This window comes from Nuphar pumila, chromosome 1 (assembly GCF_984573655.1).
Source record: "Nuphar pumila chromosome 1, dmNupPumi1.hap1.1, whole genome shotgun sequence".
Classification (NCBI taxonomy): domain Eukaryota; kingdom Viridiplantae; phylum Streptophyta; class Magnoliopsida; order Nymphaeales; family Nymphaeaceae; genus Nuphar; species Nuphar pumila.
Window position 1 is genome coordinate 181,900,429 of NC_143249.1, and position 26,738 is coordinate 181,927,166.

The following is a 26,738-nucleotide window of genomic DNA, read 5'->3' on the forward strand; positions in this document are numbered from 1 at the left end:
GCAATGCATTTATAATTATAGCCCATGCATGGTAGTCAATTGAATGACTACTTGTTTTCGCAATTCCCATCCTTCTTGCTCTATCAGAAGAGTCAACGATGGTCACTTATGTGTCACATGGATACTTCAACTTACCTTCGTGTCGTATCCACTCATATACTATTCTTAAATGAAAAATACATAGATGGGAACCTAACAATTTGATGGTTCAGCATCTCAAAATGTAAATAAAAAACTTAGCAAGAACCACTTTCATATTCATGAAAACTTGTCAATGAAGCAACTAATTAATGATTTACAGAGATTATGATCCACCATATGATAAATAAGTCAGCTAGCTGGACATAATAGCCATAAGTTCTAACTAGTTGTAACCAAAAGAGTGGCATCTAGTAAGGATTGCAGTGGACTTGGGGAAATGGGGCCCCGCCTCGCCTTGCCCCGTTTGGACCGGGGATGGAGGACATGAAACTGGGATGGAGGTTAAAATCAAAACCTGTACAAGGATGAATTTACGCTTTCCCCCACCCCGCCCCGATCCCCGCCTTGTCCTGCCCTATCCCCAATCCTTCTTTAGGGATGACAATAGATCGAGGAGAAACAGGCCCCCGCCTCGCCTTGTTTGAACCGAGGATGGAGGACATGAAACAGTGATGGAGGTTAAAATCAAAACCCGTGCAAAGATGAAAGCGAGGATGAAGGGCAGGATTTTAAGACGGGGCCCACCCCCGCCCCGGCCATCCCTATCATCAAGCTTCATACTTCATCATACCAAGGTTTGCTGTCATGCCTTAAAAATGGTTCACCCTATAGTAGTAAACCCAAAGGGTGTGTTTGGATGACAGCCAAAAACATGTTTTAAACTTGGTTTTCAGGTAAAAACCATATTTGGTATCTCTTTGGATGACACTAATTAAACCTGGTTTTCATTAAAACCAGAGTTGGCAGAACCTGGTTTAAACTAGGTTTTGAAAACCCAGTTTATTGGGTATCCCTCTTCCCACGACCCTCTTTCCTCTCCTCCATCCTCACCGCTCATTTCTCATGCTTCTCCTATTGTCAAAACTCTGACCGGCCATTTCTGGCTGGTGACAGGTCAGAAATGGTAAAAAAATTGAAGTCTTTTTTTTCTAAGTATTTCATACAAATGCAGCCATTTTTTCAGCCAGCCACCAACCGGAAAAAGGTTGGGTTGGTGCCACCCAACAAGAGCAACACCAGCACGGGTATTTTCTGACTGGTGCCTGATCGTAAATTGGTTTGGCCATTTTTTAATACTTTTACATTTTTTTTTTGTTTTAGTCTATCTGGCCATTTTTCAGCCATCCACTGTTCGGGAAATGGCCTCATTGATGCTTCTCAGCCCGGCCATTTTCTGGCCAGTCACGAGTGGCTGACCGAAAAATGGCACGGTGATTTCTTTTTCTTTTTCTTTTTTTTTTCAACATTTTTAGTGTTTTTTAATTTGTTTATTTTGCAGTCATTTTCTGACCATCCACTGGCCAGAAAATGTTCGGACTGATGCCTCCCTTGCCTGGTGGTACCAACCCAGCCATTTCTCGGCCAATGGCTGGCCGAAAAGTGGCCTCGTGATTTTTTTCCTAATATTTTTAGTTTTTTTTATGTTATGCTTTTTATCTTAAGATATCTAGCCATTTTTTCGACCATCCACGGGCTGGAAAATGGCCGGTATGATGCCTTCCTTGCTGGGTGGCACCAGCCAGGCCATTTTTCGGCAGGCAGCTGGCTGAAAAATAGTCAGTTTTTTCAATTTAATTTATTTTTTGTATTTTAAAATTCTAAAACCTAGTTTTTAGCATTTTGGGTCATCCAAACACCAATAAAACTTTGTTTTTGGTAAACTAGGTTTCTATGAGACCTGGTTTTCCATCTGATCATCCAACCGCTACCCAAGAGAATCGACCCTTCTCACCGTGTCGTTCCATGCCTGTTGGCTATGTCACAAAGATATGTGGGCACAAGGACATGTTACATAGGTTCGACTGCCAAGTTGATTTTTTTTTTGAAAAATAAGACACGAAGATCTGAAAATTTTTAACAAATAAAAAATTCTACTTTTTTATATTTTAATGTTAGAAATATAGTTTTATAAAAAATAAAACATTAAAAATAATAAAATAATATTAAATTATTGTCTGTCCATGTCCATGTTTCCGCTTGTGCCACGGGGGACACGCAGGACAGCAGCCTATGCTGATAATTGGGAAAATATAATTCATGTGAGTGAAGTTTCTAGTCATCCCAATGAATCATCATCAAGCCTTATCTCAACTACATGGGTCAGCGTCCAGGTTGTTCATCCTTATCTAAAGCTGCAGCTTTGGTCATCATACAATATTTGGGGCCACCAACAACATGAGCATGAAATTATGGCTTAGGTTGATCCATGGTGGCCTCAATGTCTAAGAAAAATGGCTGTCCAGTCAATTGAACTCAGTGGGACCTTATCATTTGAACCCTTTTTTTTTTTGACAGAGAAAGCTAATACCATTGAGATTGGGACTTGCAACATCCAACACAAGGTGACGTGCACTAATTTATCCTGCCGAGAGGAGCGGAGCCATTGTTGGCCCACTCTGCTGGTCTACCTGCTCGAAGTTATGACATCAATCTAAGGCCGAGATGTGTTCATAGGCTGTTTTTTTTTTTGGATATTTTCTTAAATATAACCATACAAATGTGACCATTGGGGGCTCCGCTTGTGAGGCAGGAGCAGTTAGTGCAGATCACCTTGTGTTTGGGACGTTGCAATCTCGAATCCCTATGGTATAGTTGTATAATTGGTAGGGGTCTGCCTAACTCCAGCTTTCTCTATCCAAAAGAAGGAAAAAACATACAAATGTGATTTACATTATTGGTTTTAGAAGGACTTGTTCTTGAGTCATTCCATTGCTATGCATAATAAAGATTTTTTAAGGCTTGAAAACGGATGTTTTTAAAATTTCATAAATATTCAAGTATCAAGAAATCATGTTTCTTTTGTTAAAAAAATGCAAACAACAGTTGATTCTTGTTAAGAATGTCTATTTTAACGAGTATTTTTGTTTTCTTTTTGTTAAATCTAAGCTTATAGATGTAATCTACATGCTTGATTTTAAATGGACCCTATTTTGAATCATCTGATTTTGAATATCATCTGATTTTGAAAAATTGACAACTTAAAATTTTTGTAAATATTCAAGCATCAGAAAATCATATATATTTTTCTACCAAAAAGGCATGATCCATCAGCCAATTATAAGCAAATTACGAACACATAAACCAAAACACCCTTACTCTACACATTTTTTACCGTCCGTCCACCACTCTTTATCTGCACTCAGTGGAAGAGCCGGTTGAATCAAATCCCTTTAGTTGCATCTCAGAGGTTGGTAGTAGGGTCAACGAGTCAGGTTTGGTTAGGACCCAGGTAGAACCAGACCTAGCCCTGATTTTTAGGTATGATATGGGTCCAGACTCAGGTTTAGTTGGATCCATCATAAAAAAAAGCATACCCAGACCCAATAAGAACTACATCAACCAGACCCAGGATATACCCGATAAAACAATATTTTTTTAGCAATTTTACATTGAAAAATTGTGGGTATTAATCAGAACTTGGGTCGGGCCGGGGTCTGGTATAAAATTTCACAAACTATACCCGAGTGCATGTATTAATCGGACCTTTGGGTCCAGAGCCAGGTCTTAATCAAGTCTTCTTATTTATCACCATACTCGGACCCTATAGAGATTGGTATGGATCCGGTCTGGGTAAACCTGACCTGTTGACACCTTAGTTGGTAGGGATGTAAACAGGTCACACCGGGTTCAGGTACTCATTAATAAATCTCGTGTAATCGGATAATATGGACTAATCAGCCTCAGTCTTGGATTTAAGTCCGCATCTAAGAAGCTGCTAGTGGATCATGATCCGATCTGCTAAGTCGATGCAATTTGGAATCCAATTTGAAGTGATCTCCCAGTTTGGCAATCGGAAAGAAAACAGAAAAGATGACACACTATTGATGGTGGTACGGAGCTAACTGGATATTTCATAATCGAATCCGATCCATTGAGGAAGCCGAGTATTTAATAGGGGTAGTTTCGGCATTACGAGGGATTCAATGAGATCTGCACTAATCCGTATTAATGGTCTTGTGTTAAGAAGGAGAGGGTTAATCATGAAGACAGAGAGAGGGGTTTGTTCGGACAAGCGTTAAAAGGCCGCGTCTCGCTCGGTTGGTTGCGAGGAGGGAGGGAGCGGGAGAAAAAGAAGAGGGAAGGGAAAAGAGGAAAGGAGCGAAGAGGCAGTAGGCAGACTGCTGTTCGTTGATCGCTCTTGAACATCACAGTGCTGCTTCTGCTACTGCGATTCCTCCTCTCTTTTTTCATCTCTCTCCGTCTCTCTTTTCGCCTTCCTCCCCTGCCTCTCCGCCTGTCTCTCGATCGTTTTCTAGCGTGCTGAACCAGAAGGTTGATTTTTTCGTCCTTCTTGTCGATCCTCGAGGTAAGATCTCTCTTTCTCTCTCTGACTTGCGTTGTTCGAGTCCGATATATCTTCTTCTTCTTCTTCTTCCTATCTCTCTCTGTCCTGTGTTGTTCGAGGCGGATATGTCTTGTTTAACTAGTTTTTCTTGATGATTTCTGTATGTATGTGCCAAATCAGTGTTTTTGTTTTTAATTTCTTCTCTTTTTGCTGAGATCTAGAGTTTTTGGATGTAAACGTGTTGTCTAAAAAGATGATTTCTTGACGTCGGGGTTTTTCCTGGCCCGATCTGTTGGCGGATTTGGTCTGGATGAGCAAGTTTTTTTCCTTGTTTTTTTTTATGTTTTTTTTGGGATGAAAACAAAGTAAAATCGTTAGTTTTTTCTTTTTTTCTTTTTCTAGTGCCAGTTTTTCTCCTTGGACGTTGAAGTTTCTGCCTTTCTGGCAAAGGTGAGGTTTTGCGTTCGTACGGCACGCTTCTTCCCTCGTTATCAGGTTATAGATGTGTAGATCCGGCCGTTACTTCTCTTGTTTCGGCGATTTTTGGGCATTTCTGCAGGATTCGCTTGTAGGAATTACCGAATGTTGAGAGGCGCACCACTTAGGGTTCATTAGTGAAGAGAATTTTCCCGTTGTTAAGGCTTTTTTGAACTCTCCCTGTTTAGGGTATGGATCTTGATCCTATCATCACATCTCTTGTTTGGACTGTTGTTGAGTCATGACTGGTGACAATTGGCAGTCTTCTTTTGCAAAACAGCGACCGTTTGCTTAGCGTTTACTACTGAAGAAATTTTTCTGTGATTCCTCGTTTGAAAAAAAAATTGGACCAAATTTGTTTTGGTAAGCAGATGTGTAGCTTATGCGCTTCGTCTTATCCTTCCTTCCCTAGGGATCCGTATGTAGGAAAAGGCGGACTTTCTCCTATCTCTCTTTCCTTTTTTTGTTCTTTTTCAGGTTTGCTTGTGTATGTATTGTGCACTCGCGCTCGTCCTTCTCTGTTGTAGAAAAGAAGGCCTTATTTGTGATTTACTTTGTTCTGGCTTTGGACGACCTTTGAAATTCTTGGACAATAGATTGTTTAGTTGGATATACAAGTTGTTTTATACGAATTTTACTTAGCAAACAAAGCATCTATGATCCAGATCCCGTACGCTCCACAAAGGAAGGGAACTAATGGGTTTGGGCCCAGGGTTAGTCTCTTAACAATAGGAAGTAATATGTTTTTTTATTGTATCTAAAGAAGAAAAAGAATAAATAAGCTATAAATGAAAGGACAGGCTGTTTGAAGATCTGAAATGTTGTTCAGAGGTTGCATTTTGAGCATATGCTGGAGTCCGCATGGTGCTTTCTGCTGTGGTGGTTGATACAGCAGGTAAAATGCGGGGAATAAAAGAAATCTCATGGTCATATTGGCCTTTTGAGGATATTAATAGTATAATACTTTTGTAGTTTTTTTTTAATTAATCCTCTACCATTTGAAACTGGGAATTTAGATATGCGGATTTGGAGTTGTTTAGATATGCTCCTGTCCTGTTCACTGGGTACCTTAGGTTATATCTTGTAGATGGTTATGCTAGTATTTTGTAATTATTAGGTTCTTGTTTCATTCTATGGTTTTGTTGTCATTGAACCTATATTGTTGGTCTGCTTCTATACCATGTTGCCATGCGCCTGTGGAACTGGGGGAGGAAAATGGTCATCTTCTATTTGTCCTTTATCAAAGACAACTTAGTTGTTATTCTTATAGTTTTTGTTACAAAAGCAAAACACCGATAAAGACTATAGGAAGTGGTTGAGCTGCAAGCCACTCATGAACTCATACAGTTGAATTGCAGTTACGGTCCAGAATCAACCTCTCAATTTACTTTGGTGTTCTTTTGATTTTAGTGAGATTTAATTTCTTGCTCCAATGGAGCGGGTGTAGCGGGTCTTTGAGGTTTAGATGTTACTATTTGATCCATTTAATTTTATGGAAGTGGGCCGGGTCTGGACGCATCAAGGTCCAGCAAACCCAAATCTAGCTAGAGCTCTAGATCAAAGAGGAGATCCAGTTTCGGCCAACAATCGAGATCTAGTGTTGAGGTGGATAACCCGGTCAGCGTGGGAGCCACACATGCTGATATGATAGCTCAGGTGGCGGGTTAGGAGCGTCTTACAAAGTTTTTGGAATTGAGATGACATCTCCAGCATGTTACACTTGTCAACACTATAATGAAGGAGAGCAAGCCAGCGGGGATTACAAGGGAGCCTGCGTCCCCCCCTCTCTAGAAGCATCTCTCTCATTCCAGGTAGAGAGGAAACGTAGAGTTCATTTAATTGTTTTTTATGATTTTATGAAACTAATTTTAATAAAGAGTCCTGTCAGGATATGACTCTAGACTCTTTTTTGTAGTTTAGTTTTTGTTGCTACTTAGGATTCATTTTTTAACAACTAGAGGGTGTTTTAGTTTTATGGGTAAACTTAATTTTAGGAATTAGAATTGGACTTTACCACAGATCCTAAAACTATAAATACTATAAATAGAGGCCTGAGATCTCCTTATGAATTATTAAATGAAATTGAATTAATGAAATAAAATTAGGAATTAGTTTCCCCTTCTCTCTTTCCCTCTCTCGACATCCCTCATTCTCTAGACGTCTCTCTCTTCTCCTCTTCTTCTCTCTCTCCTATCTCTCTACTCTCTCTCACCTCTCTCACACTTTTCTCTCTCCTCTCTGTGAATCACATGCCTTGGTAAGGGCCCAAGCCCTTTTAGCTCCTAGACGTCATCTAGAGGTGTTGTCCATCCCGTTTATTTGACTTGGTGCTACTCTCAAGCCATGCTTCTGCTCCAGCCCCTTGCTGGTATTGTCATAAGTATATCAGAATTATACCTAAGCTAACACTACCTTTGGAGCCTCTCTGAACCATCCCAGAACCCGAAACTACCTCAATGCCCAAAACTACACCTACCGAGTGAGTGTTGTTCGTGTACCAGGACAATTTTGACTTTCGGAACTGACCTGCACCTTTCCCAGCGTCTCAGATCTATACCGGACCTCAACCCACGTAACAAGACCTTTCCACATTACATCCAAACCATGGACAAAGCTTTTGTCCCACCCAGCCTTTGACCCGTAGAACCCAAAACTGCCCAAAACATGCTGTTTGAACCGTGTGACCATTCCACACCTTCCTCAGCCTATCCATGTGTCCCAATCCATACTCAACTATCCTAGACCTATGCACACATCCCTAAGTAGATCATAAAGCCTCTAGTTCAGACCCAAACCCATCAGATCTCGGTTCATGAAGACCCAAACCCATCAGATCTTGGTTCACGAAGATTCAAACTGCTTGTTCCTGCCTACAGCTTGTGGCCAGCTTGTGCAGGCCAACTTTGGAAGGCCATATCTCCTCAACCACTCACTTGATTTGGGTGATTATTGGTGCGTTGGAAAGCTATTAATGAGAAGCATCCTCTGAGCCTAATTGCCCCAAAGTAATCTGTACCAGTGTCTGAATTTCGTTGGAGATAGCTGCACCGCTATCTCAAGGCTTGGTGCAGCCCATATCCCATAGGCCCCGGCATCGAAATTGCGTGCCTGAAATTCGGGTCTTAACAGAAACATGAGGGAAATTCTGGTTCCACTGCACCACCTACTTCCTTTCTCGCTAGATAATTGGTGTTAGATTTAATGGTATTCATCTCCAAGATATTGGAGAAATGCAGAAAACAAGTTGGCTGATAATCGTTTCGACACTGGCCTAATTAAGTGGTTTGGGCTTAGTTCTAAGGAACAGGCATGCAGTGCAGATGCACCTTATTGGATGGTTGTGTGGTTTATTTTGTTCATTGTGCCGGCCTCTAAGCTTCTTCTTCTTATGTGTTTAGATATCAAATACTTTCTTAAAGAGTTGTTTATTTACTTGATTGTTATGTCGTTTACTCACGCTGGATATCAAGATTCTTCCCTATCCTGTCTTTCTATTTTTCTATTCCTTGATTTCTGGTGTGTGTGCATGGGTGTACATGGGGGCATGTGTGAGGATGCATGAATGTGCATGCTGAAACTGTTCAGAAGTAAAAGTCTTGCATCAACTACATGGGAGAAGTAAAAACTTTTGTTTCATGTTGCGCAGAAACAGTTAAGATGGAATGCTTCCCGAGGAAATATGTTGGCGTACATCAGATTGCTACAGTAAATGCAGTGGAATGTATATCAGATGTGAGTGCAAGGGGAAGACATAGTGGAATTCAGCTTGATCCATGCCCGGAGCAAATTATCCGCCCAGAACCTCGCCATGCTGCTCCTGCATCGTTTATTTTGAATCATGTTAGATATCGCTGCAAGTCACAAAGGTATGACCTGAGCCATTTCATTTGTGTGCACAATGTTTATATTTAGAAATGTACAGTAGGTGAGTGGTGTAAGTTTGTTTTCTCCCCTTCCGTCATCTATTTGATGAGAGTGGATCGGGTGAAAAGGATGCACTACCTGATCCTCTCTCTCTAGCCCACTACCTTTCTTAAATAACTGTCCTTTCTCTGCTCATTTGACTTCTATTTGTCAAACTCTCGATTAAGAATGCCCGTGTGGTAGCTGATGGCCCTTGCTAAGGCTAGGTTAGATTGATCCCAACTTGTACTGCAGTCGTTAACATGCAGACAGAAAAGGGCTCAAGCAATCAGGCACACATAAGGCCCCCGCCAAGGCCAGCTTGAGCCTTGTTCCACCATATAGTCCAAACGGGCACCTATCTCAAAAAACTTGATATAGAGTTTAATGCTTATGCCATTTCTCGTGTTTTATGAATATCCAATTGGAAAATAGTAAAGGAACCAAAAGAGGTTATGTTAGCTTGTGCAATACAACTAACATTCTGATGATTGCTTCGCGCTCCAGAAGAAAAAAAAGAAAGAAAAAAATTATATGCTGTATGATGTTTCTAACACACTTTCCGTTTGTATTTCCCACAAACTTAATGGCAGGTGAGCATGAAATACTTTTCTTTTCACGAAAAGAACACATTCTATTACAGATGCACTTCTATCTGCATAGACATAGTTTTGGTCACAGGGCTCTTGAAGAAAAACTTGGTCTCCCATGCCTGTAATCTGCCTTTTTATGGTGAATCTCTTTGTGCAATTCCTATTCTGCGCGTATGCTTTGGGTCCTGTAAATATTCCACTGAGCATTGGACTAAATCCTTAAACATTTTGCTGGAAGATATTAATGTAATATATACATATGCTTACAGGTTCTTTTACGAACTTAAGGTTTCCAGTTATTTTTCTTCACACATTCTGCCAATTTTTGGAGCCATTTCTGTTCTTTCTTCTCCATTGGTGTGTTTCTGATATAATCTGTCATATCTGACTGTGTTCCTGCACATGGTCCACTAGTCTCGCCTTTGATTTTATGTCTGTTCTTAATCTGATCAACAAAGAGAACATGGCCCTTCAGAAATAATAAGTCTGCTTAAGTTCTTCCCTGTCCCATGTTCTCTCAAGCATTACCTGGGTTTCAAGAAGGCAGCATCTTTCATCTTGGATGTTTCGTTTATTTACTGCCATCTTTGACCAAAATAACTAATTTGTTTTTTTCTTTCTTCCCCTACCTTCAAGTATATACGCAAGTAGGTTGGTTTTTGTGTGTATGAGATAGTTTCTAAAATCATATTTTCCTCCATTGCAGAAATTCGGCTGAACTGAAAGATGTGCGTTTTGAGATACTTGATATAATCTTGACTAAGGTATGTGTGTGTGTGTGTGTGTGTGTGTGTGTGTGTGTGTGTGTGTGTGTGTTTGCACGCTCATGCTGGTGCATGTATGTTGAGAACATAAGCTTCAATTCTATAATGATATTTTTTGTTACGTTTTCAGAATGATCGAGATGATTATGAAGGGAGCAGTTTTACGAGCTACTTCTGTGGATCACCTCCTGCCCGAACAAACAACCCAATGGTTCATGATGTGCAATTTGCGAACCAGGCATCAGTATATCACGCACCATGTGGAAGTTCTCTTGGAAGACCTTCAACCAGAGTGGAGAGCTGCTCCTCATCATGCGGTGCCTCATTTGGAGGGAAACCCATGGTGAGGATAGAGGGTTTCACTGCCGGCGACTCCAAGTCTCACTGCATCGTTCCAGCCTTCGCCTAACTATACCTGCCTGCTCCAAAAACCAAAACCAACCCCCAACTCAAAAACAAAGGATAAAAAAAAGGTTACTCCTGTAAAACTTCGGATCACTAGGTTGAGTTAAGCCTTCTTGCAGTTTACTCATGTCTAACCATCATTTGAGTCTGTGTTGTATATAAGCCATTTCTAGTTAAACTGAGGGTTTGAGTGCAGTCTTTGCATGCTAGCGGTTTCCAGTCAGTCTTTCGAATTATGAAATTGAATCCAATTCGGCATTCAAGTTGTAAAGTATGATGATCAATCATCAAACGCTGTATAAAATTTTAAGGTAGCAACCAGAACGGTTCTCTCTAAAAGAGAGGAAGACGATAATGGAAACCTCACTGTTCTCACTTTGTTTACAGTGAGTGTGAGGAATTTAATATATATCAAAACTGATGAATATTAAAGTTAACGGTATGGATTCTGGATGAAGCTTCCAGCCGTGAGATACAAATTTCTAAGGAAGGAGGTTACAGTGTTTTTCGCAGCTTAGATTACACTAGATTACATTAGAGAAAGATTGCAACAACCTTGTAATTGATCCACGTTTGGGGGTCGCCACTTGCCTTATCTTTGTTGGACACTTCTATCGTGGGGAAGGATAGAGTCCAACTCTTTGGAATTTTATCCGATGGTGACCATGTAAATCTAGAGATTTACCAGTTATTTTAACACGCCCTGCAAGCTCAATGTGAGGCTCTCATAAATAACAGAGAGGTTTGGTAAGACCATCAGTGAGTTGATCTTGAGACGAGGTGGCCTTTGCACTCATGGTTACGAACAAAATCAAAGTAGATTTCAACATGCATCGTTCGAGCATGGAAGACGGGGTTGACAGCTAAATACAGTGTGGCAATATTATCACACCAGAGGATTGGTGGGGCATGAGGAATAAAGCTGAGTTCGGTCAGTAAGGTCTGGAGCCAAAGTAAATAAAAAGCAACACATGCTAGGGCTATGTACTTAGAGCTTCCGTATTGGACCTGGCAACCGTTCTTTGCTTGCGGGAAGATCAAGAAATAATATTTGGTTCTTCGAGAAAGGTAACAAAACCGTTGATGGACTTATGATCTTCAGGACATCTGGCCCAGAGAAAGCACTAAGCTGAAGAGATCAGGACGGTTGCAATAGGAGACCATATTACAAGGTATCTCTTAGATACCACATGATTTGTTTAATATCTGACCAGTGCGCTTCGGTTAGTTGATACATACATTGACATACTTTGTTGATAACAAGGGCCACAGGTACTGAAGCCTGCCAACAGTGCTTCAATATAGAGTGGGATCAGAAAAAGAGGCGGGAGTCACCGTTGCTTACCTTGGAAGTACTCATTGGAGTGGACATTGGTTTAGCTTCAACCATGGATTCCTTGTGAAGAAGGTTGAGGGTGCAGAGACATTGAGACAGACAAACACCCTCAACCTTCATTTGTTAAAAAATGATGGAGTGCTGAGATACAACCCCGATAACATTCTTAAAACTTGAGGAAGTCCCCATAATTTTAAGCGAACTTTCTCAAGTCTGCATAAGATATATGCAAGCTTGAGAAAGTCTGGATATATTTTATGTGGATTTGAGGAAGTTCGCATAAAAATATATGCACAATTAAGAATGCCTGCATAAAATATGTGCCGACCTTCTCAAGTTTGCATATATTATATGTGGACTTCCTCACGTCCGCATATATTTTTATACCGACTTTTTTAAGTCTGCATATATTTTATCTAGACTTGAGAAAGTTCACACATATTTTATGCAAACTTTCTCAAGTCTGTATATCTTTTCTGCAAACTTGAAGACAAAAACTTGTGTTTTTATAGTCATTAGAAAGCTGAGATATAACCCTATAACTTTCATGTTTTTGAGTTAAAATCATATCTCAGTTTTTCAACGATTATAAAAACACAAGTTTTCAACTTCGGCTCAAAGAGATATAGATACGAGAACAAAGACTATTCTGCAAAAAAGTCACATAATTTAGAGGAAGTCTACATAAGAGGAAGTTCGCACGTGCGAAAGGTAAAAAAGTCTTTTTAAATTTAGATATTTTACAATTTTGGACATGAAAAGAATATAAAAGATTGTAAGGTTTTTAAGAAAACATATCAAACTAGCCATACAATACAGTCATTTTTCGTTCTTTTTTTTTTCTTTCCATTTTTTATAGCAGTAAAACCATGATCGACAAATTTCAACATCATAAAGAGAGCATAAAGCTCATAACATTAGTAAATTAGAGACAAAGAAATGCTGTGCCAACCCCCGGGGGATAAGGTTACAAACAGGTCGGATCTGGGTTTAACTTAGGCAAAGTAGGTCATAAGACTGATTTTACAATAGGGATAAAGCATTTGCTACCCTCCTATGTAAGAAACTCCTTAGTTGGAACTTGGGAAAAGGTGTTTTGACCAAATCTGAGTTCATGGTTGTATTCTACATGGTCAAAATAGTAGGAATAATTTTTTTTTATCCTAATTTGTTGACATAAAAATACATTTTTTGAGGTTTAAAAATTTGGTATATTGTAGGCAGTGTAGATCACATCCATAATTTTCTTAAAAACCCTATAATTTTTTATATTCTTCCCCATATCCAAAGTCATAAATATCTGGATTTAAAAATATATTTTTATCCTTCAAACATGCGAACTTTCTCTCAAATATGTGACTTTTTAAAATAATAGTCTATGTTTCAGATTGTGAGTGGAGTGTGATGCTTGTGTTTGTTTTTCTACTTGAACATTTGTTGTCAGTGTGGCACATTTTCAAACGGCTAGCATGGATTTTTCATTTTATTTATGCCCATGGTGTCGATTTGAAATGTTTGAAGCATTTTATATATGTTATTTGTTCCAAGCTTACTGGCTGGTACCTCTCTCTCTCTCCTTCAAATAAATATATATGCACTAATAGCTAATAATCAATGTCAATAAAATCCATGATGCAGACGAGTAAGGGAGTTGGGCTCCACTCATTCCCTATGTCATCCTCCATCTTCATGCCCATCTTAATTCTTATGCTTCAAGTTATTTTGATCAAATATGACCTTATAGATCAAAACAAAATGGTGGACAACGTAACCCTACAAGTTTTGATATTCTTCTCATATCTAAAGTCATAAATATTTGGATTTAAAAAGACATTTTTACTTTTCACACATACAAACTTTCTCCTATATATATAAACTTCGTCTCAAATATGTGACTTTTTAGAATAATAGTCTTTGTTCACATATTTGAGTCTCTCTGATCTAAAGACAAAAAAACTTGTATTTTTAGTCATTGAAAATCTGAAACACAACCCTATAATTTTCATGTATTAAGTTAGAATAAAAAACCCTTCTAGGGTTCCCATTTTTTAGTTTTAAAATCAGAATAGAAACATGTTATGCAGACTACAATAACTGAATAATAAGTAGTTTGGGAGGATATTTTAAGTCAAGAAAAGAAGGATTTGAAAAAACATAAAAAAGAACAAAAAAACTAGAAAAAAATATATTTCTAACAACACCTGATTTGTTGAAAAAATGATAAATGAGCACTGAGATACAACCTCGATAGCATTCCTAAAACTTGAGAAAGTTCGCATAGGCGAACTTCCTCAAGTCTGCATAAAATATATGCAGAATTATGCAGGCTTGAAAAAGTCTGCATATATTTTATACAGACTTGAGAAAGACCGCATAAAAATATATGCGCACTTAAGAAAGCCCACATAAAATATGTGTAGACCTTCTCAAGTTTGCATATATTATATACGGACTTCCTCATGTTCGAATATATTTTTATGCGGACTTTCTTAAATATGCATATATTTTATGTAGACTTGAGGGAGTTCGTACATATTTTATGCAAACTTCCTCAAGTCTGCATATATTTTATGCGGACTTGAGGAAGTTCGCACATATTTTATGCGGGCTTGAGGAAGTTCGCACATATTTTATGCGGACTGTGGGAGGAAGTCTGCACATATTTTATGCAAACTTTCTCAAGTTTTAGAAATATTGCTGGGGCAATATCTCATCATCCCTTCATTATTTTTTAGCAAATTAGGTGTCGTTGAAAATGTATTTTTGTCTAGTTTCTTTATTTTTTTTGTATTTTTTCAAAATCCTTCATTTTGTGGGTAAAAATGTCATATGAAACTACCTATTATTCGGTTGTTCCAGTTTGTAAAGCATGTTTCTATTTTGACTTTAAAACTAAAAAACATGAACCCTAGAGAGATTTTTAGTTTTAACTCAAAACATAAAAGTTATAGGGTTGTGTCTCAATTTTTTCAACAATTATAAAAACACAAGTTTTCAACTTTGGCTCAAAGATAAACAGATCAAAGAACATAGACTGTTCTGCAAAAAAAGTCACATAGTTGAGAGAAAGTTTGCATATATAGGAGGAAGTTCGCATGTGTGAAGGGTAAAAAGGTCCTTTTAAATTTAGATATTTATGATTTTGGACATAGAAAGAATATAAAAAATTATAGTTTTTTTAAAAAACAGTACAGTCGTTTTTCATTCTTTTTTTCTTTCCATTTTATAGCAATAAAACTGTGATTGACAAATTTTGACATCATAAAGAGAGCATAAAGCTCATAACATTAGTAAATTAATTAGAGACAAAAAAAATGCTATGCCGAACTCCGAGGGATAAGCTTGCAAACGAGTCGAATCTGGGTTTAGGTCATAAGTCCAATTTTACAATAGGGATAGAGCATTTGCTACCCTTCAACATGGTCTGGTCCGGAACTTATATATATATATATATATATATATATATATATATATATATATATATATATATATATATATATATATATATATATATATATATATATATATATATATATATATATATATATACACTAGTAGTTGATAATCAACGTCAATAAGATTAATGATGCAGGCGAGTAAGGGAGTTGGGTTCCACTCATTCCCTATGTCATCCTCCATCTTCATACCCATCTTAAATCTTATGATGCAGGTTATTTTGATCAAATATGACCCTATAGATCGATACAAATGGTCAATTTAATAAGAATTGACCCTTGAATCACATTCTTTTTTACGAAAAATATGGTTTTTAAATAGAATTTTTTGTTTGGTTAACCATTGATTTTTGAACCATCAAATAATCTTGCACAATTTAAATATCGATCTTTCAGTACATGAATGATGTAGATCACACCTATGGAGTATGATTTGATCAAAACAACTTACATCAATGAAATCTTAAGAAGAAATATGAAGATAGAGATGACATAGGGGATGAGTATAACCGATTCCAGAATAACGACCATAGAAAGGATGCATATCTCCTGCATTTGAGCCGCTCATAGTGTGTTCTGTCCACTCGTCCTAATCTGTGCAGATCAGGTGAGTCAGGAGTAACCCTGATGTTATTAGCCTCAGGGATCCCTACACAAAAACATTTATCTATGTGATGAATGGCATTCTACTAACCCCATACATTTGTTTTGAGAGAGATCCAGGGATCGCTTAAGTGCTTGCCTATGTGATACAAGTCAATCACATGACAGCATCCATAATCCCTACAATAACATAATGCAACCCCACTCGAATGCTGCCTATGTTATTGAGTTGTGTCACTTAAGCAGTAGGTGTAGAAACCCCAATTTTAATCTATTTAGACCCTAAGTAAATTGGATCTTATATTGGATTTCTTAAATGGGTTTTTTCAAGTCTAAAAATTGGCAAAATTGACTTGCAACATGATATTAACCGACACGAGCACATTTTTGACATTTTTATCAAAAAGAAAAGATAGTCTAGAATGTCTCACATTCCAAATAAAACAAATTTGGGTCGAAATAAATGCTATGGGAAGGATTTATGACCATAATAATAAAGACTATCCAAGGTTAACCCAAATTTTCAATTGGACTCCACTTAGAATGACATTTTTGGTTTAAAAATTATGTTTTTGCGTCTTGAAATTAAAACAAAAGCTGTAGATAAACATGTTATCTAACAAATAAAAATCACGTTAATATCCATTATAGTTTGAAAGATATGATGGAATCTATTTTAAACCTAACATTTTGTACTTGTTTCACCTAGAGAAATGTGTCTTGGCCCAAACCAACTTACCTAAATCAAGGATTCTCGAGTTTAGGCCTTCCAAACCTTAAGATAATCCTAGTAATCCTGCCAAAATAATTTCTTATAATAAGCCATGCAGTCCCAACCAAAAGGATCCCTCCATGTCATCTTCAGACAGATAAAAAAATGTAGATCGTGAACAGTTGAAAATATGTTAAGATCCCGACAAAAGAAAGGATGCCAAAAAAGGGGTTTTGTCGCACTAGATGCCGCGTGACGTCGGACGGTCGGTAGTGGAGAAAACAGCTGACGAAAGCTGCCTCCTCTCGACAACGCATCCATGGCGTCCTGCAGTTGGTCGGCGAGAAGAAAACCTCGCAGCCCGATGGCTATAGGTAAAGGACCCGAGCATGATTTTTTTTTTACTCTGTCGCCCTACGGCGACAGTCACCGACTGCCGACGACACCATGTTGCCCCACGGCGACTTGCTATCGTCAGCCTGCAACATCGCCCCACGGCGACTCCGCTCTGCCCAAAAAGCTCTGTCGCCTCATGGCGTCAGTCACCAAAAAAGGCCATTGAGCCTGCATCGAAAGCGGGGTGTGGGCCTATAACCCAATGTTGTGTTGCTGGTCTGGCAAACGCATCTCCTCCCCTGAAAGGCGGTGGCTCTGCGTAAAGACAGAAAACACAGAGCACCACTCTGTTAAACATAATAAAATACAGGGGAGGACTGTGTACCTGAGGTAGCCATTGATAGGTTGTTGCGCTTGCCGGAAAACAGAGGTCGGCTGGAGTAAAGGAAAGGAGCAGGTGGTGGCTGGAGTAGGGGAAAGCTTTGCTCCTCAGCTGGATTGCAGCCCTCTAATGAGCGCAGGCTCTTTCAGCAATCGGTGAGTAGGATCCCTCTTCCCTTCTTTTATGAAAAAAACACCATAAAAGGTAATTTATGTCTTAACCCTTTTCTGTGTTTTTCTCTGTGTTTTTGCACACACAAAGGGTTGCTCATGGATACCCTTTTATATGCACAAAATGGGAACGATTGTGTAACCATTCCCCCTGATTTTGTGCAGGTTTAATGGAAGGAGCACATTCATGGGGGAGCGTTACCCACATCGTGGGTAACCACCACCAATGTAGTGGTTTATCCCAACATCAATGACTTCCACCTCATGTTGTGAACTCACATGGTTTGACATACTTGTTTTGTGATCTTGGTGTCCATCGCCTCGAGCCAACCGCATTATACTCACATTACTGCTAACCCAATTTTCATGAACACTAAAAACGCATTGAGATTGATTGTCATGTGGTTCATGACAAGGTTTAGAGTGGCTTTCTCCAAACTAAGTACATAGCCTCTACAAGGCCCTTCCACGTGACCAGTTCTACTGTCCTAAATCCAAGTTATGCTTGTTAGATCCACATGCTCCAACTTGAGGGAAAGTGTTAGGAAAGTTATATTTTGTATTGTTGTAAATGGTAATTTTCCATATTAATAGGAAATGGGTAAATACAATACGGTAAAGGTGGTATCTGAGGTTGTAAAATTGCCCATTAGGATTTGCACAATAGGCTGGGCATATGCTAACCTGTTTGGTGAGATAAGGATATCGGAAAGTATTAGGAAAGTTATATTTTGTATTGTTGTAAATGGTAATTTTCCATGTAAATAGGAAATGGGTAAATGAAATACGGTAAAGGTGGTAAGTAAAATTTTCCATTAGGATATGTACAATAGGCTGGGCATATGCTAACCTGTTTGGTGAGATAATTAAGGATATCAGGCTGGGCGATATCCTTGCCTAGTGAGGAAGATCTCGTTTATATTCTATTGTATATAATTGACTCAATCCTCACCGAAAGTACATTCCTTCCTCATTTTTGCAGCTTCTATTTTTTCTCCCTTTCATTGCTGTCGTGTGCTCTTATTAATAAGTAATGAAATATGTATATATTTAAAACAAAATTTTAATTTAAAACATGCAACTAAAAACAGTGGGGCAAATAAAAACCATTTTATGTTGTTTACTATATATTTAATTTAAAAGATACAACCAGAAAATAAAGCAAATAAATATCCCTACTCAGGCATCCAGAAAAATATAAAAAAAAAATGAAAATTTATTGTATAATCCAAGGTGAAAAAAACCCCATCACTTATTGGCTGGCCTCGGGTTGGGAAAACCCTTGGGGATCCCTTTTCTCATGGGCAGAGTACACCCATCTTCAACCTTGTGGTAAGGGATGTTACTTGTGGGTTTCCAACTTGTACCATCCGGACCAAACCGTGGATCCACTTGTACCCAGAAAGCTGGGGTTAGGCAGTTCCCTATCAGTTATACAACCATACCATTTGGGGTTTGAACCCACAACGTCCCAACACAAGGTGACTGCTCCTGCCAAACAAGTGGAGCCCGTAATTATAACCTAGTTCCTACTCAGACACTGCCAAAAAAACAGAGGAACATTTTAATTCAAGACACTGATGGGATGGGAAATCCAATGAAAATCCACACTGCCTTTGAAAACATGTAACAGACAAATAATCAAGCAACAAAACAAACACATGCATCAAGACCTCCATACAAAATCTGAAGAAGAGGCAAGAAATACATATACATATACAGAGGACTAAAAAAGAGATGGGGCAGAAGCCAAAAGCAAAGAAGGAGAAGAAGGAGCATTATTGTTGGTGGTGGTGTTCAGTTGAGAATAGTAACTAAGCGCACCATACACCGCCTGAGCCACAGACAGCCCGAGAAGGACAATGGCGGCAACCAGCGAGGCGATGGCCCAGGGGTTCCTGAAGTAGGTGTGCATGAGATTGGCTCGCCACACGTGGCGCCTCTTCATGGAGTATTCGCCCACCATCGTGTAAACCTCGGTGAGCTTGGATCGAGGGTCGATGGTGACGTCCCGTCCCAGGTCGTTGAAGAGCTTGGCCACGGACTTGTCGCTCCCTAGCGCGTTCACCACGATCCCCCTCCACTGCAGCATCGTCACGTCCTTGGCCCCATCAATGAGCATGTCCATAAATGCGACGTACGAGCTCACCTCGCTGCCCGCGCCATCGTGCAGTCGCTCGAACGCCATCATGTTGAGCATCATCGGCTCGGTGGTGTCGTCGATTGTGATGCGAGGCAGTCTCAGCACCCCGTCCTTGAAGTCGATGTCGCTCAAGCTACCCGTCTTGCTCTTCCTGAAACGTATCCCCGCTTCGTACAGCTCCACCACGTTTCGAACGACTATGTTCGGCTTCTTCACCTTACCGGCTCTGAAGGGCCGCAGGTGGACCGGCCCTCGGGTGATGCACTTCCTGAACACGTCCAGGACGTGCAGCCCAAGGTCGTTGTCACCACCACCACCACCACAACCCATCATCATCGTGCCTTGGTTCGGAGAGAAGAAGTCGACCACCAATTGATTGATGTAACCATCATGAGCTTTGGGCTTGTTCGTCTCCACGGCTACCAACCTGTCGAGCACGAGGAGAGGGATTTGGTTCTCCAGCATCAGCATGTCACGTTGGATGTAAGGCAACGCGTACAGCATGCCGTGATCGCTGAAGATGGGATCGTTTTTCGGGTAGTCCTCCGGCATCGTCTCCACCGCGCGTAGGATCTCCAGCAAGAAGCAACCATCGACGATCATCATCTTGAGGAAAGTGCTGGGATCACCTACCGGCTCGTCGTAGTGGTCTACGAGTCGTTGCTCCACTGGTTTTAAGGAGTCTAGGATGGTCCGCAGGGACAGGGAGGTCCGCTTGAGAAAGTGGAGGAGTGATCTCTGCTTGTGCTCCTCCATTGGGATCAGCTGCCGTCGGCCGTGGTGGTAAGGACCAAAGGAAACCATTTGGGGAGTGTAGGGTTTTGTCTTGATGAGCTCGGTCAGGTTGGAGGGCACTCGGTAGATCGATCGGCTCTTCCACGCCGTGGACGATTGGTCTGGGTCGTAAGTCTCGAGTTTTGTTGCTATCTCCACAACCCAACTCGGCTCCTCCCTCATTTTTCTTATTCGGTTTTTGGTTCACACTGAATAGCTTCGTTGTAGTTTTGCAGCCAGATGTGTATCATATAATGGGTTCAGGGCAGTGATTTCAGTACATTTGGCATCTCCAAAGGAAGGGAGGAAGGTGGCGATCAAAAGATGAAGTATTGAACTCAGCTTTCCTTGTTCTTGGTACTTTTGTCGGCATCATCATGAGCGGTTAACGCTTACAGAAGAAAAGAAAAAGAAGAGAAAAGAAAAAAACACAATTTATACTTGAGAGAGAAGGCAGGTCTGGAGATTCGGTTCCACTCGTCCCCTATATATGTCATCGCCCATCTTTATACTCCTCTTAAATCTTATCATGCAGGTTGTTTTGATCAAATCTGACTTATAGATGGATTCAGCATGGTGGATTTAATAAGAACAGTTTCATTTGACTTATAGATGGATTCAGCATGGTCGATTTAATAAGAACAGTTTCATTTTGACTTATAGATGGATTCAGCATGGTCGATTTAATAAGAACAGTTTCATTTTGACTTATAGATGGATTCAGCATGGTCGATTTAATAAGAATAGAAACTTGGATCATATTTTTTGATGAAAAAAATGTTGGTTTTTTAAATCACAATTTTGTGTTTTGTCAACTGTTGAGTTTTGAATCGTCAAAATATCCTACACACGTCTGATTTTGGCTTCTTAAATGCAGATCTTCACTAAATGAAGGATGTAGATCATGATCCACAAATTAACTCTCGCATGGGTCACGGTTTCCCAAGTATGGGTTATATAGAACATGATCCAGAAAACTCTCATAAAGGTTGTTCTTACACACACTTCTCAATCAGAGAGATTCGTATATATCCAATATCACAGGTTATCTTTGCAAAAAAAAAAAAAAAAGGATGAAAGCAACCAACATTCTTTTGTAAAGAAAAGTGCCATTCGGTTCCAGGGTCCACAACAGGCTGCATTAATCCCTTTACACCAATTGGGAGGCATCTACTTGTAGAAGTAAAACCTACTCGATTGTTTTCAACGAAATGGGATCAAGTGCAATCATATTGCAAAAATATGACAATTTCATCTCATGAAAAATAAATTAAAGAATGGACTGAATAAAAATAAAATCATACATTAAGAAAGAAAAAGCGAGAAAAACATTAATATACCGGTATATGAAGACCTGGCATGACCCGAATCCTTATTAAGATCCGGTATTTTCAACTTTAAAGATATAAAAGACTATTATTAGCCGATTCATGCTGATAAGCACCGATACTGACAGCACTGGTAAAGGTGGCTTACCCAAGTTGAGTTTTTTTTTTTTTTCGACAGAGAAAGCTAGGGTTAGGCAAACCCCTATCAGTTATACAACCATATGCCATTTGGGGTTCGAACTTGCAACGTCCCAACACAAGGCGACGTGCACTAACTGCTCCTGCCAGACAAGCTGAGCCCCCCTCCCAACCCACAACCCATAGGTGCGTTTTTTATTTTTATTTTTTTAAAAATTGTTGTTTTTTTTATTTTTAGGGTAATTTCATTTGATGCGAATATGGTTTTGCTTTTTTACTACCGAATCCAATAATATCTAGATTTGATGGATATCCAAACCCTGTTACATATAAACAACCAGATATGGTTAATAGCTTTTCACCATCAAATTCGATCCCAACCCGAATTAGTTTAACCAAACATTTGATTAGTCGGATTTGATATTTTGATCACAGTGAATCCGAATCTAAACCATTTACATCCCTAATGTGCCACTCCACCTGACCATCACTCATCTTTCCAATACAGCTAGTGAGCCATAGGGCCCAAACCACAACACCACCCACCACACACACACATACATATTGTATTCAGGTCCGAGACTGAATTGGAATCCGATCCCAAATCTAACTTAAAATCAGACAAGATCAGACGTGATTGTATGTATACGTTGGATCTATTGAAGTAAACACTATAATCGGGTCCGGTAAGTATAGGCTCTAGGCATTCAAGTCCGAATCCAAAATCAGACAAGATTAGGGGTGTCAACGGGCCTGGTTTACCTAGGCCCGACCCAGACCAAACCCTATAGGGTCCGGGTATGGTGACAAATAAGAAAACCCAATTAATACCTGGGTCCAGACCCGAAGGTCCGATTAATACATGGACCAGGGTATAGTTTGTGAAATTGGATTCAGTAACCACATTGGGATCTGATTAAAAATCAGATTCTGATTCAGTAATAATTTTGCATTGAAATCTGAGTCTGAATCCAATTGAAAACCGAATTTGAGTAAAATCCAAATCTGATCAAGTGTAAATATCGGGTTTTAGACAAATCAAATTTGGATTTGGTTTTAACTTTTTCCATCTAGTTTTGAACTGCATTCGAATAGGATTAGGTCACATCTGATTAAGTTGGAATCAATAATGCCTAGATCCGACCCGTTGACATCCCGAACATAACCACTCATCATTGCAAGTGCAGTGGAGCCTTGATCACGAACTAGTAGACTCAGCCTGACCTGTGTTCTCTTGTCCGATCAACTCTTGGTTAGACTGTTTGCAGATTGAGGTGCGGGCCATGAGTCGGTTTTTGAGCTGCATCCTAATCAGCAATGAGAGGTCATGGGTCTATGGCCTATCTATGATCCGTCAATAGGCTGAACGACCTAATCTAAAATAGACATAAAAGTATGGATGAACAGACCAGTTAATACAAAATATTGAGCATGCATTTCAATCTAATATGTCAGATTTCTGACAAAGAGAAAAATAATGAAAATTTTTATAATAAAAAATATGTAGGTAGTTGCAGAGAAAGAGCTAGCTATCATGGTCATGGTCGAGGACGAGGAAGATCCTACACTATCCAATAGAAATAAAAAAACTAGTGAGAAAGGATAAAAAAAACAAAGTCACAAGAGGAAACAATTCAAGTTTTGTAAAAAGATGGGTCATACCGAGCCACTACTGGAATAAATCAAAGCCAAACTTTGTCAAAAAAAAAAAAGCAAGATAAATGCAATTTATTTCTCACTTGCTTAAATCCAAATAAAAGTATTGGCGATGTGTGGTTTCTAGATAGTAGATATAGTAAACACATGACAGTGTTTTACTACATTGATGAATTGGTGAATTTGCAAGTTAGGCTTAGAAATGACATATAAAAATTGAAGGCAAAAGTATCATCGCAGTTAAGACTAAATCATGTGGTGAAAAAAAAATGGTGGCATCTATTATATTCTTGGCTTAGCTCATAACTTGCCTAGTGTAGGTCCGTTGATTAAAAAAAGTTAATCGATAATATTTTATGATAATATGTGTGAAATTAAAAGTAAAAAATCTAATGTTTCACATATTAAGATTTGCATGACTGACAACAAAATGTTTTCTCTTGATATCTCATATCTTGATGAATGCCTTTTTGCTGTTAATGTAAAGGATGACTCTTGGTTGTGGCATCTAGTTATGGTCATTTGTACTTCAATGGTTTAAGTTGTTAAGTCAAAGACGAATGATATGTAGTTTATCGTATATTGTTTATGTTGATAACGTGTGTGAAGGTTGAGTTTATGGTAAGCACTATAAATGATTGTTTCCTATTGAAAAGCTTGGAGAGCCAAAGTACCTCTTGAAATGGTTCATGCTGACATATGTGGACCGGTATAAACCCCAATCTTTGAACAAGAGTAAATATTTTTTATTGTGTACTAATGATTTTTTTCGTATGAGCTGGGTGTTCTTTCTTGTTCAAAAATTACAAGCATTTAATTTTTTTTAAGAATTTAAAGTCATTATTGAAAAAGAAATTGGAAATGTTATAAAAACTCTCTTCAATGGTAGAGGGAGAGAATTTTTACTTGATGAGTTTATTTTTTTTCAAGCAAAATGGTATTCTCAAGAAATTAACTGTAAAAAAAATACCAGAACAAAATTATGTTGCCAAGCAAAAAAATCAAATAATTATAAAAATGGCTCGAAGTATGTTAAGTAAAGAGAGGCTTTCAAATGATTTTTGGGTTGAAGCAGTGGCGACATCGATTCATCTTCTAAACATATCGCCAACTAAGGTAGTAGGCAACAAGACCTCATATGCAGCTTGGTGGAAGTGAAAACTTGATGTAAGCTTTATAAGAATCTTTGGTTATGTTGCTTATGCTTTGATTCATTCTGATGATTGTGCAAAAATGAATAAGAAAAGTAAAAAATATATATTTGTTGGGTACAGTGATGAAACAAAGAGTTATCAATTGTTTAATCCTACTACTAAAAAGTTCATTATTCGAATATATGTTTTTGATGAAAATAGTTGTTGGGATTGAAAAGGAGAATCAAATCAACATTCAATATTTTTGGAGAATAAACTTAAGTCGACTTCATCAAATGAGAATATGCCACTCTATAGGTTTTCATCTCCTTTCTTTGCACGAACATCATTTACTAATTTGAATGAACCTGACAGCAACACTCCTCCATAGAAAATACAATCCTTACATGAAATTTTTGAATCATGCAATTTTAATCTTATGGCTACAGAGCCTACATGTTACGAAGGGACATGTGAAAAAGAAGATTGAGAAGAATCTATTAGAGAGGAGATTGCAGTCATTGAAAAGAATAACACATGAGCTTGTAGACTTTATAACCTGAAAAAGATACAATAGGTGTGAAATGGGTCTACAAGGTAAAGTGCAACTCAGATGAAAGTGTGAACAAATACAAAGCAAGTTAGTTATAAATGGGTATGAACAAAAACCTAGTATAGTTTTTTTGAAACTTTTTCTCCTATTGATGGAATTGAATCCATTAGACTTGTATTGGCATTAGCAACTAAGATGAAATGACAATTTTTTCAATTTGATGTCAAGTTAGCCTTTTCAAATGGGTTTTCAGAAGAAGATGTGTATGTTGAGCAATCAGATGGATTTGTTATTGATAAAAAAAAGAGAAAGTTTACAAGTTGAAGAAAGTACTCTATTGGTCTTAAGCAAGCGCCACGAACGTGGTAGGAGAGACTTGATTCATATTTTCAACAAAATAGTTTTAATCGAAGTAAAAATGAGCCTACATTATATGTCAAAGTAGAAGGGGATGATGTTCTCATTGTTTGTGTTTATGTGGACGACATTAATTATGTTGGTTCCTCAAATCTTCTCATTGAAAAATTTAAGAACAACATGATGCAAAACTTTGATATGACTGATTTGCGGCTCTTGCATTACTTCTTTGGACTTCAAATTCAAACAGTTGATGGTATTTTCATCTCTCAAGAGAACTATGCAATTGATCTTCTTAAAAGGCATAATATGTCAAACTGCAAGGAGAGTTTTACTCCAATGAACGTGAATGATAAGTTGTCATCAATTGATGGAACACGTGTAGATCCAAGATTGTTGAGAGGCATTGTTGGTGGATTAATGTATTTAACTCTATCATGTTCAGATATCATGTTTTATGTTAGCTTGGTTTCAAGATTCATGCATGATATTTTGAAGCATCATCTTGATGCAGCCAAGCGTATTCTTCGCTACATTTGTCCAACCAACGACTATAGAATCTGGTATAAATCAGTTCATAATTCTAATTTAGTTGGTTTTAATGACAGTGATTGAGCTAGTTTTGTAGACGACAGGAAAAACACAAGCATGTATGTTTTCAATCTTGGTTCAGGTGTTATACCATGGAGCTCAAAAAAATAGTCTTCTACAACATCATCATTATATGAAGCCGAATATATTGTAGCTTCTGCAGTATCTTGTCAAGCTATATGAATGAGAAAGATTTTAGAAGATGTGGAACAATCTCAAGTTTCTGAAACAAAAATTAATTGCAACAACATGACTACAATAGCAATGACAAAAAATCCTATTTTTCATGGCAGAACCAAGCTCATCGAGCTCCGCTATCATTTCATTCGAAATGTTGTTGTTGAAGATATAATTGTGTTAAAACACTGTTCTACAAATGATCAAGTAGTTGATGGTCTCACCAAAGTGCTTTCACATCCAAAGTTTATCAAATTCAAAGATTC

The 26,738-nt window shown here is 38.6% G+C and overlaps 2 protein-coding genes across 2 annotated transcripts; one reads left to right on the forward strand and one right to left on the reverse strand.

Annotated features, from left to right (window-relative positions):
• Nucleotides 1-4,189: 4,189 nt before the first annotated feature.
• On the forward strand, nt 4,190-10,967 carry LOC149851564 (uncharacterized). The gene is made up of 4 exons (XM_090001462.1): nt 4,190-4,507; nt 8,610-8,829; nt 10,166-10,223; nt 10,354-10,967. Exons 2-4 carry the CDS (start codon nt 8,621-8,623, stop codon nt 10,630-10,632), a joined length of 546 nt encoding a protein of 181 aa, XP_089857588.1. The 5' UTR covers nt 4,190-4,507; nt 8,610-8,620; the 3' UTR covers nt 10,633-10,967.
• An 8,381-nt stretch (nt 10,968-19,348) lies between these two features.
• On the reverse strand, nt 19,349-20,722 carry LOC149851565 (UPF0481 protein At3g47200-like). Its single transcript, XM_090008705.1, has one exon. The coding sequence runs from the start codon at nt 20,720-20,722 to the stop codon at nt 19,349-19,351; it is 1,374 nt and encodes a 457-aa protein (XP_089864831.1).
• Between the last annotated feature and the right edge of the window lie 6,016 nt (nt 20,723-26,738).

Coding starts and splice junctions, on each gene's coding strand:
- LOC149851564 (XM_090001462.1), top strand. CDS start 8,621: ATGGAATGCTTCCCGAGGAAATATGTTGGCGTACATCAGATTGCTACA. Junction 8,830..10,165: donor TATCGCTGCAAGTCACAAAG/GTATGACCTGAG, acceptor CCTCCATTGCAG/AAATTCGGCTGAACTGAAAG. Junction 10,224..10,353: donor TTGATATAATCTTGACTAAG/GTATGTGTGTGT, acceptor TTACGTTTTCAG/AATGATCGAGATGATTATGA.
- LOC149851565 (XM_090008705.1), bottom strand. CDS start 20,722: ATGAGGGAGGAGCCGAGTTGGGTTGTGGAGATAGCAACAAAACTCGAG.